Source organism: Lissotriton vulgaris, chromosome 1_2, assembly GCF_964263255.1.
Source record: "Lissotriton vulgaris chromosome 1_2, aLisVul1.2, whole genome shotgun sequence".
Lineage (NCBI taxonomy): Eukaryota > Metazoa > Chordata > Amphibia > Caudata > Salamandridae > Lissotriton > Lissotriton vulgaris.
In genome coordinates, this window is record NC_141686.1 from 297,384,788 (window position 1) to 297,399,682 (window position 14,895).

Consider the following 14,895-nt stretch of genomic DNA (forward strand, 5'->3'; position numbering starts at 1 on the left):
AATTTGAAAAATATCTCAAAAGGACAAGTCAATGGTCCGCTAAAAGAGTCAATCGATAATACAATATAGTTAGTAAAAAAAAAAAAATTGGGGACATAAAACACATATGACATAAAACAAGAGACATAAACGGTGTATATGAAAATCTTAGATTTTATCAAAAAAATTAAGAGGCATTAAGAATTTAAGGTACAAATATAGAAACAGGCCTACAGGAAGAACAATAATGCATCAATCTTGTACTCTGTAGGTACTGATCAAGCCTATCCTATTTACAACTATTATCAATTAGGTAGGATAAAGGCGAAGGTCGACGTTTTGGTCTCCTATGTATGTATCTCTGAGACCATCTTCAGGACTGTAAATTTAATATTTGTATTGCCCTATTGTAAAATAAAACAAAAATATTTACAATTACTGTTAAGTCAATCCGTACAATTAATTTACATCATAATGCACCTGTGGGAAACAAAACATACAAAGACAATAGAAAACATACTTATACATTTATGCATAATTGCTATACATTAAGAAAAAATCAATAGTTTATATACATTTCATTCATTATAAATCATTAAGTTGAATCACTCTCATAGTGACAAAAATAAAAAGACCTAATTTAAAATTGCATGATGTAATGAGCAAGTTTATATCTTTACTATAATGAGACCCATTTATGTAAACGCGCATTTGGAGTGACTTGGAACATGATATACTATCTTATAGATACTAGTTCTAAAAGGCCATAGATGTTTCTGGTGACATTTCTTACTGCACTATTAACTGGTTGGATGTGTAGTAACTTACATACCTTTACGTTTACGAGAATTCAATTCAGACTAGTCACTGACGCACACATGCTGGTATTACTTTCAGCACCTGACACAGCTGGAAAAGATATCGATAGGGAGCCAATATTATATATGGCATTAATGTGTCTCATATATAATTTTACTAAACAACAGGGGGACAATTCTGTCCAGAGTCCCTGCAAGTTCGACTTGTATCAAAGAATGATGAAGAGCTTGGCGGTAGAAGGAAAGAGAAGTCATTGCTTTGTCTTTACAGCAAGTTTACAGCCACTGCTGAAGGAAAGCGAAGTCATTGCTTTGTCTTTACAACAAGTTTACAGCCACTGCTGAAGGAAAGAGAAGTCATTGCTTTGTCTTTACAACAAGTTTACAGCCACTGCTGAAGGAAAGCAGAGTCATTGCTTTGTCTTTACAGCAAGTTTACAGCCACTGCTGAAGGAAAGAGAAGTCATTCCTTTGTCTTCTCTGCAAGTTTACAGCCACTGCTGAAGGAAAGAGAAGTCATTGCTTTGTCATTACAGCAAGTTTACAGCCACTATTGAAGGAACGAGAAGTCATTGCTTTGTCTTCTCTGCAAGTTTACAGCCGCTACTGAAGGAAAGAGAAGTCATTGCTTTGTCTTCACTGCAAATTTACAGTCACTGATGAAGGTAAGAGATGTCATTGCTTTGTCTTAACTGCAAGTTTACAGCTGTTACTGAAGGAAAGAGAAGTCATTGCTTTGTCTTCACTGCAAGTTTACAGCCACTGATGAAGGAAAGAGAAGTCATTGCTTTGTCTTCTCTGCAAGTTTACAGCTGCTACTGAATGAAAAAGAAGTCATTACTTTGTCTTCTCTGCAAGTTTACAGCTGCTACTGTTTGAAAGAAAGAGAATTCATTGCTTTGTCTTCATTGCAAGTTTACAACTGCTATTGAAGGAAAGAGAAGTCATTGCTTTGTCTTAACTGCAAGTTTACAGCTGCTACTGAATGAAAGAGAAGTCATGACTTTGTCTTCTCTGCAAGTTTACAGCTGCTACTGAATGAAAGATAAGTCATTGCTTTGTCTTAACTGCAAGTTTACAGCTGTTACTGAAGGAAAGAGAAGTCATTGCTTTCTCTTCACTGCAAGTTTACAGCTACTACTGAATGAAAGAGAAGTCATTACTTTGTCTTCTCTGCAAGTTTACAGCTGCTACTGAATGAAAGAGAAGTCATTGCTTTGTCTTAACTGCAAGTTTACAGCTGTTACTGAAGGAAAGAGAAGTCATTGCTTTGTCTTCACTGCAAGTTTACAGCGGCTACTGAATGAAAGAGAAGTCATTGCTTTGTCTTCACAGCAAGTTTACAGCTGCTACTGAATGAAATAGAAGTCATTGCTTTGTCTTCTCTGCAAGTTTACAGCTGCAACTGAAGAAAAGAGAAGTCATTGCTTTAGTATTTGCTGCAAGATTACGGCCTCTGTTGAAGGAAAGAGAAGTAATATTGCTGTAAGAATAGAGTAGTTTCTCAAGAAATAGAGGGTTTGGCATTACAGCAAGAGCTGCTGACTTTTGGAACTGGGCAATGAAGTTCGAGTCTTGGCTCAACAACCAGTGATTCTGGGCAAATCACGTAATCTCCCGGTGCCTAAAAACAAATTATGAATATGACCATATGTAATGTAACTGGTGCTCACGTAAAGCACTCCAAAACCTTTGGGTCGAGTTTGTGCTATATAAAACTACAACAAAAAGTAATTGCTTTGCCTGATTCCAAGCGTACAGATACTGCTCACAGAAAGAGGAGGAGTCAAAGATTGTGTTTTCTGGAAGTTGAAACCTACCGATGCAGTATGATCTCTCCCTCAATTACTAAGTCAATTCCTCTGCATGTCACTAAGACAACCACGCAAGGAGCAAAGCCGCCTCTTCTTGACACTGTCCCAACATGGGAAGCACCATTTATCAAAAAATAGCTGTCCGAAAAATTAACCCCACCTCAAAATGGGAGGGAATTCCTAATATTGTTGAGTAAAGCAAAAATACCACTTCAAAAAATTTTCCTCTAATGTAGGAGGATGAAAGCAAAAAGCTCTAGTATTCAAGGATAATGAACTGAGAGCTAACTGACAATGCGCTTGATTATAGGACTCAACAGCAGACTGTTGTCTGAAAGTTACTGTATCAAATGCCTTTTTAGTGCAACTGTACACCTATCTAACTCAATTATCTTCTTCACTTTTAAAATAAAAAATAAAAAATAAAAAGACCTATCTATGCCTGTTGCTTATAAAAGTGTGTTTCATTTTACTGTAGTTAATAAAGAATCCCTTTAAGGATTTTGTTTACAATTATTTTGGAAATAGATACCTTTCTTTAAAAAACAATTGTACTGAGACCTTGCAGCTAGGTGGAGATTTTCCACTTTTATTGATATTAATTATATTAATTAGTATCCCATGGTGGAGAAAGGAAACATCTTGGGAGAGTTTCATGTTTCGTACTCACATTTCTTGTGCACAATATCTGCACTGTCAGTAATGTCAGGGTCAACACACTCCTGACTGTCACTTAGTGGCTTAAAGGTAAAGACACTTCAGGAAGAGTGCAGACCTTTCAATTCTTTCTGTTTCAATAACACATGTGTATCAAAGACATACCCAGTTTTTTGTCACATATTCATCTTTCATCCAGGTCTTCAGGTTGTTGAGGGCCAAGTTGATTTCAATGTGTATTAAACTGGTCTCCCCCACTTCCGCCTCGAATGCAGGCTACAAGGACACAACCCATGAAAGAAGGGGAAAAGAATAGGACAAAATTAGTGGGTGTGTGGTCAAGTAATGGGGTGAAAAGGGAGAAAGGGAAGAAACTGGACAAGGTGACGGTTGTAAAGGCTGAGAATAAGGACAGTGGGGAGAAGGGTGACTCAATGGAAAAAAACAGCAAAAGATAACAACAAAGTAGAGTGCAATTGAAATGCAGTGGAGGTGAAGAGTAAACATAGGTAGAGCAGAGCATGTTGAAAAGCGAGAGAGAGAAACCATTGATGGGGAGAAGAGGACAATGACATATTAACTCTGAGGGTATTATACCAACTCTTCAGTAAACTATATCTACCTTGAGTGATGCTGTAATTTCAGCTGAAAAGAAATCCTCTCAGTGTTTGAGGCAAGCAGGTGACTTACAAGCTGCTTTAGTAAAACAGCAATTTACTAACCCTGCCAAGCCTATGAACTGGTTATCGCAGGAGGCCGAATTTGACTTGCGATCATTAAAACGACGTTGGTGCAAAAACTACGCGCTGATTAAAATAAAATTTAAAGATGGCTTAAAATAATATACATCATAGAGGCTCATAAGAAACAGAAATAGATTTTAAAATGATGAAGGAGCTCTAATCAGCAGAAAGAAATTCTATAAGTATAACTCTCATTCCAGAATTTTGAGATAAGCTAAACAACTTTTTTTAAATAAATAAAATGAATCAAAGACAAAATCAACTGTAATTCCATGAATGGTTTTGATGACAAACCTAACAAAAAACCTTCTGTTCTTTCGTCTTCCATTGAGAGAGACGAAGAGTGGTTCCAAGAAATTATGTTGAAAGTAAAGTCTGGTTCACCATTAGAACCCTGTCCTCTAGCAAGTTTATACTGCAATTAGATAATCCCTGTTAAGCTTACTAAATAGGTCCTTAGCCCCGGGTGTAGGACAAGCCTCATTTAAGAGCACAATGGTAATTTATTATTCAAAAAAGAGGGAAAATATCCTACTGTGCTAAAAAAAGTATAGGCCAATATCCTTGCTCCCTTTCCAGGCCAAACACTTACATGCAAGAAATTTGCAAGCTCCAGCAGCCTTCTGATTTTCTTCACCCCTTCAGGTGGAATTCTGCCCCAATGCTTAGCACGGAATCTGTAATCTTATCATTCGTGGATGGCTTGAGATGGGACGATGATTGGGGATCAGTCTCGGCTTGGTGCTGCTTAATCTGTTAGCTGCCTCTGACTCGGCTGACCATAAGATTCTGGTCGACCGTGTGGCAAATGCTGATGTAGTGTTCTTGTCTTAGAACAGAACCTACCTCACTGTTCCAAGGTTACTAGAATTGGAACATGGAACTTGTAGAACATGATGTGGGATAAAATGTAAGCAACGGGTCAGTTGACAGTTGAAGGTGTTGATGCTGGATGGGGTCGCTACTGCTTGACTTCAATAAACCTACATTGAGTTCACCCAACCTTGCTGTCCATCTCTGCTTCATATGATCTTACAGCTGGTCTTTAAGGCCCATCCATGAATTGGATGAAATCTCTTTCGGCAGATCATACTCAGGCAGTTCATCTCTCGCACTATTCTGCTAAAGCACTCTATCCCCACATTTGATCTACCTGTACATTAAGCCTTTGATGCAAGAACTAGCAACAAGAGACTTAAACTCTACAACTATGCCAAAGATTCTCAAGTCTTGCAACGACTTGATGAAACATTGACCTCGCTACTTGAACTCCGAACACTATGCAACTCTTTCGAAAATGGAGAAGATCCATTCATCTTAAATTAAATACAGATAAAACTGAGATCATAATACTGAACAATAATTCAAATCTCTGGAATTAGTCTATTGCTAGGTAGAAATGTGACTGGTACTAATACAATGGTGAAAAGCCTTGAAGTTCTTATGGACAGTAACTTGACCATGAAATCTCAGGTTGGTTGTGTGGTCTCCAAATGCACATTCATGTTGAAGATGTTAGGAAAGTTGCTCCACTCTAAAACGTGTTGCCTCAGTTTTCAGGTCTTGAAAGGCATACCACCTTTTTTGGAGTTATGAAGAACAAGTTACGGGATGTGCACCAGAATTAACGTGTGCAGTACCTATATACGCATCACCCCAGCATGCTAATGTCAGCTTCTTTTCGAGACTTTCCATGCCAGGAGCGTGGAGCGACACTGACCACTGGTGTGGAAAACTAGGGCCCTGAAAGAGGAAACATCCTGTCTCTAGAAATCCATTCACAGAGTGGGGAGGATGGGTGGCTACATAGAGTCTCCACCAGATAAGACATTACTGAAGTTAAGTTAACTTGTTCATCTGATAGAGACTTCTAACTGCAGATTCCTTACCTTAGAATAAATACCCAAACAATATCTCCCCGGCGGTGGGTCTGCAAAACCATTTCACACCTAAAAGTCCCGCAAGACCGAATGAGCAAAGTGCCCGTCCCAACGGACCTGACTGTCCAGGCAGTAGTGCTTGGTGAATGTGTGTAGAGAAGCCCACTTTGCTGCCTGGCAGATGTCCAGGACTGGAACTCCGCGTGCCAACGCAGTGGTCGCAGCCTCAGCTCAGCTGGAATGAGCATTCAAACCCACAAGGGGCTGGTTCTTGAGCAGTGTCTAGCAGATTTTAATGCAGATTTTAATGCAGATTTTAATGCAGATTTTAATGCAGACCATGATCCATTGATAGATGGTCCATTTCTGCACGACCTTCACCTTCTTTTCTCTGACACACCCCACGAAGAGTTGGTTGTTCGCCTAGAAATCTTTTGTACGATTAAGGGTAGAACTTCAGTGCTCTTTCTGGATCTAATTAGTGGAGTTGCTCCTCCTTCTTAGAGGGATTCAGTGGAACCTATTCTCAACAGGGTATTTGAACACGGATCGCTGATCTGGCAACCGCAGAAATACTGAGATGGCAGAAAGAATGTACGAGAGATGGTACGTTTGTGCATTGCCCAACCTTTCTTGGCACCCACATAACTCACAAAGAGTTGATCGTCCCCCCGGAATCCTTTAGTGTGGTCAAGGTAGAAGGACAGCACATATTTTGGGTCCAGACAGTGGAGTCTCTCCTCCTCTTTGGAAGATTGCGGAGGCGGGAAGAAGGTAGGCAATGTGATGGTCCAACCAATGAAGTAAAAGGTAACCACTTTGGGTAGAAAAGAGGGCCTAGTGCGAAGGACCACTTTGTCCGGATGAACAGCAAGAAAGGGAGTTTTGGAGGATAGAGCCTGAAGCTCACTCACCCTGCGGGCAGAAGTGATGGCAAGTAGGAAAGCAGTCTTTAAAGTAAGAAGACGAAGAGGAAAATGTTGTAGGGGCTCGAAGGGAGCACACATAAGATAAGTAAGGACAAGATTCAAGTCCCATTGGGGCGCTACGAAAGAAGAAGGAGGAAAGAGATGAGTAATGCCCCTCAGAAATCTATTTACAATCGGGGATCTGAAAAGAGAAGGTTGATCAGGAAGGCAAAGAAAGGCTGAGATGGCTGAAAGGTAGCCTTTAAGAGTGTCCAGAGTATAGCCCTGCTGGACCAAAGAGAGAATGAAGAGGAGAACCTCTGAAAGAGGGGCAGAAAGGGGATCCACAGCCTTTGCTGTGCACCATGCCACACATTTGTTCCATCTACAGGCGTATACCGTTTTAGTGGAGGGACGCCTGGCTGCCAAGATGACGTTACAGACTTCGGGAGGAAGGTCGAAAGCTGTCAACTGTCGCCGCTCAATCTCCACGCAAGGAGGTGGATGATGGACAGGTTCGGGTGGAGGACTGTCCCCTGCTGCGACAGAAGATCCTCCCGCAGAGGCAAACTGGTCAGAGGATCGATGGCCATGTTCAAGAGCTTGGTGTACCAGACTCTTTGTGCCCAGTCAGGAGCCACAAGAATGGCTTGGGCACGGTCATGCTTGATCTCCTTCATCACTCTGCGTAGAAGTGGTACAGGCGGAAAGGCATACAGGAGGCCGCAACTCCACTTGTGACGAAAAGCGTTGCCTAGCGAGTGCCAGCATAGGCATTCCAATGCACAGAACTGTTGACATTGCACGTTCTCTTCAGTGACGAATAGATCTAACCAAGGCTCTCCCCACTGCTGAAAGAGACCTTGCACCACCTCCGATTGAAGACGCCATTCGTGATCCATTGTGCACGGGCGGCTGAGTTCATCCTCCCTTGCGTTCAGAGAGCATGCCAGGTGTTGAACCACCAGGGATATGCCCTGATGTTCCAGCCTTGTCCAAAGGCGAAGAGTCTCTTGACATAGGGTCCACGACCCCACCCCGCCCTGTTTGTTGCAGTCTCACATGGTGGTGGTGTTGACCATGAACACCTGCACTACTCTTCCTTTGAAAGAAGGAAGGAATGCCTTCAGTGCAAGACGGATTGCCCAAGCTCCAGAAGATTGATGTGGAGCCCGGAGACCATAGACCCCTGGTCTCCGCTCTCCCATGTGACCGTCCCATCCAAGGAGTGACGCATCTGTCACCACTGTGAACTCTGGTTGGGGAATGGAGAGGGATCTGCCGTTAACCCATTCCTGGTTCGTGGGCCACCACTGCAACTGATGTGCAGCCCCCTCCAAGATCTGGATGACATCAGAAAGATTCCCCTGATATTACGCCCACTGGAACTTCAGGTCCCACTGCAGAGCCACATATGGCATCTAGCAGAATCCACCAGCAGTATGCAAGAGGCCATGAGGCCCAGCAGCTTCAGGGTCATTCTCTCTGACATCCGGGATAGAGGCTGAAACATCGGTATCATAGCCTGAATATCCCGAACTCTCTGCTCAGGAGGATAAGCACGAAACTGTGCTGTATCCAGTACTGCTCTGATAAAAATGAGCTTCTGAGAGGGATTCAGGTGTGACTTTGGTCCTATCTTAGACCTAAGGGCCCTAAACCGCTTCTTCTGGAAGGAGAAGTTCTGAATGCTCACGTTGGCTCAGGTCCTCTCTGCCCTCGATCCCAGAGACAGGATGGTAGCGTTGGACTTGCAGGACGCCTATTTCCACATCCCCGTCCTGCCAGCCCACAGGCGTTACCTACGTTTCACGGTAGGCCACGAGCATTTTCAGTTTACCATGCTCCCGTTTGGCCTTACCAGCGCCCCTCGGGTGTTCACGAAAGTGATGGGGGTGGTCGCAGCTCATCTGCGCAGATCAGGGGTTCCAGTCTTCCCCTATTAACTGGCTGTTTGAGGCGGACTCGCCCCAGGCTGTCGTCTCCCACCTCCATACAACGGCAGACCTCCTGCATTTGCTGGGATTTACTATCAACATGCCAAAGTCACGCCTGATTTCATGACAAAACCAGAGGCTAGCATTATGCATATTACTTTTATTGCCAGCTCCTTACAGTACTTCAAAGTATTACAGCACTAATATCCAAACATCAAACAATATATAAACCCTGTCATAGTAGCCATCTTCCTCTTTTAACCCCTTGAGTGCTCGTGACGGAACACTGTGCTGGTGACAGAGTGGTTCCGTCACGGCGCGGCCGCCCCGCCCATGCTGCAGGAATTCCGCTCCTGCGCGGGCGTTCTATTGAACGGGCAGACCGTGACGGAACCACTCCGTCACAAGCACAGCGCACCCGTGGCTCATGACGGACAGGTTCCTTCATGAGCATGGCGGCACCACGCGGACCCCTCTACCCCCCAGCACAGCGTCGGAATTGCCGCTGTGGCCAAGAGGTTAAGCTGCTCCGGACATCAACTTATTTGCATGAACAAAAACTTCTTCATGACCTCCTTAACTGGAGATCTGAAATAAACATAATTTCCATAAATAAACTGATCCTCTTAGAAATTCCCAAAATACACATAAATAAACTGATCCTCTTAGAAATACCAAATTACACCTTAACAAGTCCACACCCCCTTCTAAAATCAAGACGCGAGGGTGGGTGGGATAATGCTAGCCTCCGTGTCTTTAATGAAATCTAGATTCTCCCTACACAAACTTAGAGAACCTACATTTCATGACAAGACCAGAAGCTATATTTATGCATGTTCAAAGCTGTGATAAAACCACAGACGATACATGACTCATAGGTCATAAATAAAACTTTGTAAATACATCAACATTCGTCCAATCTGCAGCATGCAAAATTTCCTCCAGACGACCACCAGACAAGAAAACCGTACTTGCCATCGAGAGCCTCTGTCTTCATTCTCTGCAATGACCTGTAATGAAGAGGCCTGGAAACTCTGTATGAATAGATGAGGAAAACAAACCAATCACTCTTGCCAAAGATCTCAGGATGACTTGTTCTTTCCTCATCAACCCTTTCAATTCTGACCTTATCTTGACCTTTTTCTCCGGTAAACTCAGGGAGGAGGATGCGAGGCCTAAGGACCTGGCCATAGCCCTGGAGTCCGTAAAGTGCTAGTGCATTGTCCGCCTTGTCGCCAAACAAGAAACGGCCATCAAAGGGCATGCCCAAAAGCATAGCTTGGACATCACCCACGAAGCCAGTAGACCTCAACCAGGCGTAGCGCCTAGCGAGCCGGCGGTGTCCAGCCCACACCAGATGGTGAACTTTGCTGCGTCTCTGCCTTCAGCAACAGCACAGGAGAGCATGGCCTGGGCCTCCTCCTGGCTCTGTGGCAGCACCTGCGCAACTGTGTCCCACACCGAGTGGGAGTAACGGCCTAAGAGACATGTGGTGTTCACTGACTGCAGTCCAAAGCTGGAAAGAAAACATCTTCCCAAGACGGTCCAGCTTCATGGATTATGTTAGACCTGTGAGCCCTAGGGTGGTCTTTCCCTGTTTTTTTCGCCTTGCCTTATTTTTCCACCCTCTTTTTCGTTGGCCCTAGGTCTCCGGGCCCCTTACTATTGCTAATCAATGCTAAGGTGCAGGTGCTTTCTTCTTCCAACATGGCTGCCACAGGCCCCTGCTACTGCGGAGTGGTCTTTTTAATAACACCCTAGTTGCAAGGAGCTGGCTGGAACCCTTAGATACTATCCAAAACACCAGCCCGCCTTTTTCTCCCATAGCTAGACTAGGGAAGCTCCTGAAACCTTCCAGAACAGGGGAGGGGTCTGCTTTTGCCGCCTTAGAGAGTGGTCACCTGACCTGGGCATACTTAGGGAAAGGAGGGAAAGTTTTTAATCAGTTGGGGCATCACTGACCTGGGGGAACCTACGCAGGAGACTTTGGCGGTAGGGCCTAGAGGGGAACCTATGCCACTGGGGGTGACAGGGCTTAGGCGCTGCCTACCAAGCCAAGCCAAGCCACTGATCTGGCACCGCGGTAGGGGTACCCAGGGACCAGCTGCAGTGACCTACTGAGAGTATCCTGCCTTCAGCCTCCAACTCAACCCCCCCCTCAAGAACCTGCTTTACAAGGGCGCAAGAACCAACAAGCGCCAAGAAGGACCCTGATAAACAAGAGGAACTGCTGAAAATCAACCAGATACTGGCGCTGTGTCATCTCTGCGCTCCCCCTGTCCAGCCTGTGCCCCAGTGCGGTCCTACCTGGCCTAAAGTGCCGGAACTGCTGATCTACCTACCTTGTCTTCCCCCAGCGCTCTCCTACTGGGCTCCTGGAGAAGCGCTGTCGTCCCCAGAACTGCGGTGCCCTTGTTAGAACTGTGATCTCCCACCCAAGCGCAAGGCTGTTCGAGACTGTTTGGCCACTGAACTGCCCCCTTGCTCCTACTTGCTGTCTGCCTCTTCGCGCTGGAGCCCCTGAGACTGACGGGTCTGAAGCGCCGCGTGCCCCCTGCTGTGCCCCCTGTGAAGTGCTGTGTGAACTTACCGCCGCGGCCCGGCGCAGCGTTAGCGGTGCTGCTGCTGTTCCCAGAGACTCCGGAGTGCACTGGGCCCTGTTGAGACCGCCCCAGCCCCAGCGCAAACCTCCGCCCTCCTGCGGCGACCCCCGGAGCCAGCAGAGGGCCGCTGCCACGTCCCTGCAGCTGATTGTCACCGCAGCGGCCCGGGCTCCTGCTCTGCTGCCCCCGCCGCGGTCCTAAGACCTAGGAGGGTCGCCTTAGGTTTCCGAAAGGCCGCGCTACGCCTTAGAGGCACGAACACTCACCTCACGTGACGGGGGTGCCCGGCCGCGTCATTGACCACGCGCCTGCCCACCACCGCGCAGCCATTGGCCCAGGCTGACGCGCCCACCTGGCCTGCCTCCGAATTGGCCGCTGAGGCTGAGCCTCTTTCGCGCCAGTCTCCCAATTGGTTCCCGGGCCTCAGATGTCACCGAAGGCCCGGGAACAGGAAGCCACACTGCTGGAGGACTCAGAGGAGACCGAGAGCCCCCCACCATGAGCGATATCGACGCAAGGGGCCTGAGTAGGCCAGAAGAAAAAGGTAACCCCTCGGGGGAGGAGGGTGGCCCGCTTGAGTGAATTCGGGGCCTCTGGAGAGCCGGAGGGAGGCCCTGAGATGGCCCCTCCCCGAGGGAGACTGAATTTGGGCCCCGTTGGCCCTAATTAGCCATTCCTGAACCGGAACTTGGCCAGAGCCCTGCAGGACACCTTTGGGGCCTGAGTTTATTAACGATAACCCCATGTTGGGGGACTGATTGCTCCTACTTGCCCTAGGTTTACGAGCTAACTGGTCTGATGGAATGTTACTTCTTGCCTGATGAAATGCTCATTCTTGCTAAATGAAATGTCTATACTTGCCTGAGGAGATGTTTTACTCTTACCTAATGAGATGGGTAATTCTTGCCTAATGAGATGTTGCCTGATTCATAATGACATGATTATTCCTGTTTAATGAAATGGTTATTCCGGCTTCCTGAGGAAAAGGATCTGTTTATTCTTGCATAGGGAGATGTTGATTAATTGCCTACAGAGATATAATGAAATGTTTCCTCTGAGGAAAGGTGCTAAGGAGTTAATGTATTGATTAATTGAATGCCCTGCATTTTAATCTACATAAAAGCTTATTGATTCTAATCAACCTCACTGGTGTGGTGTCAGTCATTGTGTGCGTTCCCTGGCTCATTGGATGTGTGTGCTGTATGGTCACTTTACACCTAAGCTTTCGGGTGCCTGCCAGCTCGCCCCAAGCTACCCCATGTGGGATTGGTGACCCCAGTTCCTACAGATTCCATATAAGGTGGTGCGTTAGGGAATGCGCCCTTGGACCTCGAGGCTTGGATTACCAAACTCTTAGGGATGGAGTGTTGGGAGAGGAAAATAGGGTTGTACGGGCCGGGTAGTGGCATCGGGCATTCATCCTATCCACAGATGCCCCTGGGTTGGCTTTGGACAAGGTGCCCAAATGAATGTTGGTGAGGGCCTCATTGAACGGCAGCAGGGGCTCCGAAGAGGCCGCTGGCGGCTAAAACACCTTGGTCGGGAGGTTAGTCCTCACTGCCACCGTAGGAAGCTCCAGGTTTAAGGCCTCGGCCGCCCTACGCAACACCACTGCGTAAGATGCACCCTCCTCTGTAGCCATGGTGGGGGAGAAAGCATGCCAAGATCTGGGGACGTATCCAAACCGCTGGCCTCACCCAACTCCTCGCTCCAGTCCGATTCTTCCAACTGGTCTGCTAGAGGGTCCACAGACCCCTCCCAAACCTCCTCACCCTCCTCTGGTAGCCACTCAGGGCGATAAGGAACACAATGGGAGAACACTGGTAAAAAGTACAGGCCGGAGCCGATCCCTATGACGCTCGACGTTGGTCCTGCTCGCGTCTACATCGAGCGTGAGGCTGGGGTTGACGTTGGCTGGGGAACACAACCGGCGGGGGCAGAGGTGGGTGTCGTCACTGGATTCGGTACCGGAGGAGGTGTCAAGAGGTCGACCAGCGTCGATACAGATCCAGGCCTGGATCCTTAGGGGCCCTGCGGCGCCGAAGCCACCGTCATTGAAGGCCTAGGGCCCCCAGCTGAGTCTCCAGGGCCTGAGAGTACGCCAGCGGAGCCAGGCTGGCCGAAGATGGAAAGCAAGGCTTAGTAAAAGCTACGAATCTGGGCAGGGGTCACTCTGGCTCCCGGAAAGGGAGGGAAGGCCGAAGTCAACCCAACAGGCTCCGTGGGGTGAACCGGAGAACTACCTTCCCCTTCCTGCATCGCGTCGGCCGACGGACGGGGAGAATGTGAAAAGCGACTGTGCTTCTTCGCCTTCTTTTTGTGCTTCGACTTACCGAAAGACTGTCGGAGCACAACTCTGGGCCGTGGTTGCGCTCCAAACACCATAGGCACACAAGGTGCGGGTCCGTAACTGACATCAGCTTGTGATAGGAGTCACAAGCCTTGAAGTCGGTTCAAGGACGGACATCCCTGTGCAACGGAATTCGAACGATTCAAAAAGATGTCGAAAAAAGTCACAAAAAAGAGAGTCAAAAATTGACTCGAGGTACCGCTCTCTCTGGATCTGCGCTGGATGGCCTGGAAAAAGAAAGAACTGGCGTCAGCGTGCGAGGGCTGCATCCAAGTAGATACCGCGACGTCATTCCGGTGACCACGATGCCAACGACGAACGCAGAGTCGACCGACGACACCTATTGACGCCCAGGGGTAGTGCTGAAGAAAAATTCTCCAGATCCAATCTGACGCCTGGGGGTAATTCTAAGGTGAGGAATCCATAACTAATTTTCTCTTTCAGATTTGTTGTTATCTGCTTAGCAGGCAAGAATGACTCCCAATCTTCTCTTGGACGAGCGAAAGTGAGTTTGTAGCCATTTACAGGAGCCATTTGGATCCAGAGGGACAGTTACCTGTCGAGGCAGCAGTCTCAGGGTCCCCAATGCACTATTCTAATTTAATGTGGCCTAGCAAAGAAGCCATCCTGATGCTGGGGGTGGAGAATGCTGAGGATACTGAAGATACTGAGGAAGTTGAAAAGGATGTATGTCGTTGCAACGCATGCTTTTTCCACACATGCCTTTACAACGCAGGTTTTACAACTCAAGTCGTTACCATGACTTGCGTTGGGGGGCGCTGGATAGTGAATAGTTTAATTTACTATTCCAACTCCAGTCCGCGTGGATAGTAGGGAAGGTTTTGGATAGTAAATGAAACTATTCCCTATCCTACAGCGCCCTCCAGCACATGTCGTTATAACGACTTGTGTTGTAATTCCTGCGTTGTAAAGGTACTGCGTGGAAAAAGTTTATTGTAAACGATGTTTCCCGTTGAAAAGATACTGAAGAGATTAAGCTTTCTTTCCTTGTGAGGAGCTTCTGGACATACCCCTTCGGTGTACCAAGCATATTGAGCCACTCCCCCTGGAACATTGGCTCGCAGGAGGAGATGCCAGCCTGGCTGCCTACACGAAGGAGCGGGCATGTCAAGGTCTGACTCACATTTGCTTCACAGGGGAGGTAGCGTCTTTGAAGCTGGCCATTTATGGTAACTGTCCAGGAGC

General features: G+C 46.8%; 2 protein-coding genes across 2 annotated transcripts in view; both read right to left on the bottom strand.

Annotated features, from left to right (window-relative positions):
* LOC147736541 (aldehyde dehydrogenase family 3 member B1-like) overlaps positions 1-14,895 on the bottom strand; it is a 404,208-nt gene that overhangs the window by 377,036 nt on the left and 12,277 nt on the right. The window lies entirely within an intron of this gene.
* Positions 1-14,895, bottom strand: part of LOC147736542 (aldehyde dehydrogenase family 3 member B1-like) — a 288,913-nt gene that overhangs the window by 143,316 nt on the left and 130,702 nt on the right. Inside the window, exon 3 of the mRNA XM_086953282.1 lies at positions 3,434-3,544. Within this exon, the coding sequence (XP_086809408.1) occupies positions 3,434-3,544 (111 nt within the window). The remainder of the gene's footprint in view (positions 1-3,433; positions 3,545-14,895) is intronic.